Here is a 6675-nt window from a genome sequence, read left to right as displayed (position 1 = left end):
TGCAAATACTAAAAAACTCATTACACTTAGAATAAAAATAGTTTTCAGTTTAACAATGTCAGATATTTATCAGTCTGGTTTTTGCTCTCACCACAGGACAAACTGCACACGCAAAGTTTGAAGGTTGAAGCAGTGGTGCTGTTTTATGTAATTATTCTGTATTTGCACTTTCATCTTGAGGTCCACGCAGTAAAATCTAATTCTGTCAGACCACCTACTATTTTTTCATAAAGTCAGGTAGCAAGGGCATTTTTTATCCCAGATTTGAGATTTTTTTTTTTTCACCAAAACTCTATAGTTGCATTTTTTTAAAGAGTAAGATTAGTGCTGATATTGCTTTTTTAAAGATTGTTGCAGTGTTGTCTGTTATTTGGCCAGTTGTGAAAAAGTACCCTAAGCTCGCCACTTCTGCTGTATGTTCTAATAATCATTTTTCTAACACTTTCAGCTGTAATTAGTTATTTCATGCTTCAGAGAAAGGTTATGTAACGCAATGATTGTGTGCACAGGAGAAGGCAGGACTTTAACCTTGACTCTGGCTCCAAAAATACAACATGGCAGCTTCTTCAAAACGGTTCCTGCTGGCTTCAAGTCCCAACAAGAGAAGACGGTCTACCTGAGACCTCCTCCTCTGTTTAAAGTTGGCTCTTCTCGTTTGATGTGGCTTCACTTCCCTTTCAGATCATCTTCTCTGTCTAAAATATGAACATTATGATCCTCAAAAGTGTCAAAACAGAGTTCTGTTCTGAAGAGCTGTATCCGTTGAGAAGTATCCTCCTGAAAGCTTAGACAGTGCTGAGGTTTGAAGGCGCTTCTGACAGAATAAACTAAACCCAACACCAGAAACCATCCTCCCAAAGCTGCTGTGTTGCACTCAGAAAAAGTCTTTTTCACTTAAATCAAACCGCTACAAACATTTAGCACAATCTATTTAAAAAGCACCAAACCTTAGCTCTACATAAAATACTCTTTCAGTTATTTTAGGACGAGCCTTGTTGACACACACACATATATATATATATATATATATATGTGTATATATAAAACCACATTTATTCTTTAAACACTATTCGGTTTCAGGATCTGGTGTTTCTTCTTAAAATTTTCATCCAACTTTCAAAACATGTCTTTTTCTGTGAACAAAAAAAAAGGAAGAGATTAATACTTAAAGCATCTTAAATTTTAATGAATGGAGATTTGACATTAGTCTGACAACAAAAGGCCATCCAGTCACTGACATATTGTTCATTTCTAAAACAGAAGGGTAAAAATGGAGAGAACAGAAACAAACCATCTTCAGTTTCACAGAAAACACTTTTCTTTTTTTGTTGTTTTTCTACCTCATGTGTTTCCTGATGACATTAAAAAATACAAAATAGAAAGAACAGACGTGCACAAAGACAAGTCACAATGATCGGTTTAAAGGATATTTATAAATGAGAGGCTTGGCTGATGCATCTGCAGACACAGGAACCCAGTGTTATGTAGACATCTTAAAAAATACAAGTTTCTCCGCTGTGTAGATGTAACGTCTGCCACACAAACATCCTGTCCGTAATTAGAGCTGCGTTTGCTTCCGTTGCTCATACTGAATGTCAAAGTGGCGGAATATTTATGGAAGCCATGATCTCCAAGCTGCAAATGTCTTTTCCTGTACATAATTTGTATGTTTAGTCTGACTCTTCTGTTGGCCTTTATTGCTTCAACAATCCCTCTCCAGCTGCTCTAACTCTTCTCGTAAAGCCTCGGCTCGGCCCAACTTTTCCAGCTGATCCTTTGTTGGCTGCTTTATTTCCCCCGAGTCCACTTTTTGCTGCAGCTCCTCGACCTGCCGCAGCTTCTTTTTCATGTTCTTGATCTTCTTGGCCTTTTCAGCCGCCGCTGCTGAAGAGTCCTCGGGAGACGAGACGGAGGTCAACCCCTCCGTCTTGCCCGCGGCCTCGTCTCTCTCCGAGATGGACACGTTCTCGACGGCGCTGCTCACCACCTCCACCTCTGCGTCGCCGTCCTGGTCCTCCTGCTGCTGCTGCTGCTGCTTTCGCTTTTCTTTACGCTTCATGTTGCGTTTGGCCGACTTTGAGAGACCGGCCATCTCGCTGTCCCCACAGCCGGGGATCTTCTGCTGCTGCTGCTGCTGCTGCTGCTGCTGCTGCTGCTGCTGCTGGGGAGCAGCTTCAGTCGGGTTCAGGCCGGGAGGCAGGTCTGGTTTGCTTTTAAAAAACTTGACAAATTTGTTTTCATACCTGAAGACATCAGAAACACAATGTAAATGTCAAATGCTTCACCTAGCTTTATTTTGCCACCAAAAAACACTTATTTTTCAGCTTTCGAACTAACTATAAATTTGAAAAAAAATTTTATATTTCAGAAATTAAACCTGAAGCACTTATTGAACATTTTAATAGTTTTTGCTCTTACATAGATTTAAAAGGAAGTCGTTGTCGTAAATGTACGATGTGATGGACATCATATTATTTTAGGATTTAAAAGCAAAGAAATGTTACGATGCATTCCTCTTACGTCTAAAGTCAAAACACAGCCTGGTTACCAAAGAAAACAGTTAGAAAATCCTATATTTTCGAGATGCGGCCAGAACAGAATTAAATTTAATTAAATTTAAATTTCTATTACTTGCAATACAAGCCGATTATGCATTTCTTGTGTGTTGAATTTCAACAAGGAACAGACAGCATCTTGTCAGAACATGGTGGCATAAAAAACCTATTTAAGAAAAGATGATAAGGCTGATAAACTTATATCATTACTTGCAAACAGAGACACTGACACTGAAATAGAAATACACTGGAATGAATGCCTAACACTGTTTAAACGTCAAAGTCACACACTGTTATCGCCCTGCATACTGTACGCTGGTTCATTAGTCTAAAAAAAAAAATAATGGGAATAGCCTTATTTTGCATATATCACGCATATTGTGAAACAGGAGAAAAGTGTATGATGGAATGAGCCTCCAACCGAGCCCCGTCAAGCATTAGTGGCAGCAAAACACTGACACAGTTACATCTACCATGATAAAATTACCTGTTATTTCACCACTATGTAGCACACATATACATACATATATATATATATATATATATATATATATATATATATATATATATATATATATATATATATATATATATATATATATATATATATATATATTAAAGATGAAGCTTTATTTTATTCAGACATCCATGGTCTGTAACGAAGTAGCACCTGCCAACATGGCGGCAGGAACTCTGGCCCTGTCAGCATAGACTGAGCTATGGTTGGCCATTCCAGTGTATTTCTATTTCAGTGGACCCTGACACTTAAATTTGAGGAAAAGTCAGTTGTTTATGCGTTGCTCTCTGCTTCACGCTCCACCCGGCCTCCATCTACACTGAACTGAGTCCGTCCTGCGGTGACAGGGTGACAGGGCGTCAGACGTCGACTCGTCTGAGTGAAAACAGTTCATTGATACTATGAGTGGAAAGCTGCGAAAAAAACAAAAAGAAGAAGAGGTGCACGTACACGGGGACCTCCTCCTGAGGCACGTAACCATCCTTCACTCGCCTCGGCTTCCTCCATGTCCCATCAGGTCGCTGAGTGGCAGCGATGTATTTACCTGAAAAGCAACAAGCACAAACTACTTTACTTTGGGCAACCAGTGAATCTATGACAACAAAACATTATTTTCTTGCTTGTTAGATTATTTTAATGGTTTAACTAAGACACAACACTGCACCAAGTCCCATCAGCCTCATATTCATATAAATATTAGCAATCTTTAAGTCCAGCGACGTTTATACAATTCAAACCTCTAAAACAACAACAAATTTGCTACAAAATGCCAGCTACAATTATCAACAGAGCCTGAAACATATTTACAATGAAAAATATACCCTATTTTAGCACATGAACAAAAAATATTTACACTGAGAAAGGGATTTATTAGTTATTTCACTGAGTCAAAGTAATATACGAGTTGTCTTCCACTCCTATGGAGTACAGGATCATATAGATTTAATTAAAAAACATGAAGGCTTCTTTGACTTTCATTGCCAACATGGGACTGCAACCATAAAACTGCGGCGGGTCGTAGCGCAGGCATGAAAACATGCTGTAAGTTCAGGAAACCACAAGATGTCGCTGTGCAGGAATTTGATTACATGAGGCTAATCACAGTCTGAAACCACAGGTGCAGAAAAAAGCATCTTATTAAAACATCAAGATTATTTGAAGGCAACAGGGAATCATTGAATTTTGATCATAGTAATATTTACACACAAATGGTGGGCTTAAATACACTAAAATATGCAAGAAAAACCACTTCACTTAATAGTTTTAGGGGAAACCACAATAACTACAACAAAAATCACTGAAGTGCAACTTTAAGCAGCTGATGATGCGATCTTACTCTCCAGATCAACACAAAAAAACACTAATTAACCACCAACTTAAAATAAATATGATGCAAGTCAGGAATATTTGTTCATACTTTGAGCTTGAGTGTGTTGTAATTGATATACACGTTCACTGAGCAAGTCTGTGATGTTAACTGTGCGTGAACAAACAGTAAGACGACCTCACCGTGTCAATCTGTGTTAGCCTTAGGTCAAAATGATGTTAACGTAGCCACATGATTGCAGCACATTCTGAAGGTTTTATGTGCGATTAAACTCATCTATACCACTTCAGACATTTTTATAAACTTATATTTTGTTGTTGTTCGTTTTTCTTTCAGCTGCTCCCTTCTCGAAGGGTCGCCACGGAGAGCAAACTAACGTGGAAGATTTGACAACCGTTTCACGCCGGATGCCCTTCCTGACCTGGGCTCAAACCTGCAGCCTAACGGTTACAAGACCTCGGCACCGACCACCGAGCCACCGCAGCCCCTATAAATTTATGTTTTACTCTTTGTCCGTGCCTAAAGATGCTCCCAAACTTGTTTATTTACCCTTGTTACCGTTAAGTCAAGTCAGACTTTATTTGTAAAGTGCATTTCAATCTGAAAGCAACCAATGTGCTTTCCTTTGAGAACTCAAACCATAAAAGAACAAGGACTTTATATACAAATTCATAGACATATTCACACACACAGAACCACTAAAAAGTTCAAACAAAATATCCAAACAACATGAAACCCGATTGTATTTCAACTTTTCTTTCAAACATTCACAGTGGGGCTTCTCTCAGATCTAAAGGTCATTTCGTTGGAGCACAAACACAGAAAGCAGCTTCCTCTGATTTGGAAAAGATATGAGGTTAAGTAACAACGCTGTCTTTTAAAATTCAGATCACCATCTATCACTACACCGAGGTTTTGTGCTTCATTTTTAGACTCCAAAAACAGAACTGAGATGAGCTGCGACTTTCTGTGAGTCTTTGAACTAAAGATAAGGATTTATTTATATATGTATATATCTTTGCTTAGCTGTAAGAAGCTGTGTGACATCAACACGTTAGTATCATTTACCGACACAGTACTTTTTAAATTATTTTAATGTCAAAGCATAGAACCTAAAGGTTAAAAACTACCCACAAGTAGTTTGTTACCATTTGGACATAAGACAGCTGAAGTTACAACTGAAGTTACTATTCATTATTATCGTTGTTTAACTTTTTAAGAAAACAATTTTTAAAATACAACAACTAAACAATAGATTATATCTAAAATACTGTTTATTGGAGCTCTATCATAAATAAATAATTCAATGACCGTCTTGTCAGTTGTTACTAACACACAACATTAGCACAACATTAGCTCCACGGCTAAGCTATGCTAACAGGCTAACGGAGCAAAAAAGGTGATTTAAACTCCTCATACCGCAAAGTCACACAGGTGGCGATGGGAGTGTGCTCCTGGCAGCAGGAGGTTTCATATAAAACATTATTTTTATGCATTAGTAGCTCCTGCGGCGCGACAGCAGTAAGCTAACAAGCGATAGTGGAGAATAGCATGTCGGCTAGCAGCAGAACTAAAACACAGACTGAGGGTTTATAAATCAGTAGCAATTAGTGTTAAAATGGAAAACGTATTCTGAGCTCATAGTGTGCTCATGGTGTGGTTATGTTTAGATGAGTAGATTGAGTTTCAGTTAAATAAATGTATCCCACATGCAGCAGCCTTACCCGATTCATCTGTAACATAGGGGGTTGCCATTTTGGAGTAATAATCTGCTCCGCTCGCCTCGGTCGGTCGGTAACTGTGCTCCCCCCAAACGCCCCCTGACTCGCTCTGAGCCCACGCCGCACAACAAGCTACAGTCTTCTAAACATTTGCTCCGAAGTTGTTTTGTTTTGTTTTACTTGAGGTGAAAGTTGTCATGGCAGCTGCTGCAGACAAATATTAAAGCCTGCGGCGGGCGGTGCCGGCTGGCGAACCGAGCGAACCCCTTTATTGGACTTCGGAAATGACGACGTGGATCGTGGGTTGCCAGGTTGGAAGGATTAGATGCTTTATCGCGCACCTGATGCGTTTGCTGAACAACTTTCAAGTCATTCCGTCAGGTAAAAATAAAACATTTTCACTTCAGCAGTTTACTAAATAAAAGTGGGAAAATTATGTATCAGAGTAAATTGTTAATTTCAATTTCAAAACCTCAAAAACCCTTGACAACTGTAACTAATCCCCATATGCATACATATCAAAGAAAATTTCATGCAATATTGTGAGATTCCATG

At 38.8% G+C, this 6675-nt stretch overlaps 1 protein-coding gene across 1 annotated transcript; it reads right to left on the bottom strand.

The window, feature by feature from the left end:
• Positions 1 to 1158: 1158 nt before the first annotated feature.
• pym1 (PYM homolog 1, exon junction complex associated factor) lies at positions 1159 to 6384 on the bottom strand. The gene is made up of 3 exons (XM_017419142.3): positions 6124 to 6384; positions 3523 to 3616; positions 1159 to 2243 (listed from the first exon to the last, which is right to left on the bottom strand). Exons 1-3 carry the CDS (start codon positions 6152 to 6154, stop codon positions 1703 to 1705), a joined length of 666 nt encoding a protein of 221 aa, XP_017274631.1. The 5' UTR covers positions 6155 to 6384; the 3' UTR covers positions 1159 to 1702.
• Positions 6385 to 6675: the final 291 nt, after the last annotated feature.

This window comes from Kryptolebias marmoratus, linkage group LG8 (assembly GCF_001649575.2).
Source record: "Kryptolebias marmoratus isolate JLee-2015 linkage group LG8, ASM164957v2, whole genome shotgun sequence".
NCBI lineage: Eukaryota > Metazoa > Chordata > Actinopteri > Cyprinodontiformes > Rivulidae > Kryptolebias > Kryptolebias marmoratus.
This window is presented reverse-complemented; position numbering and strand designations above follow the sequence as displayed.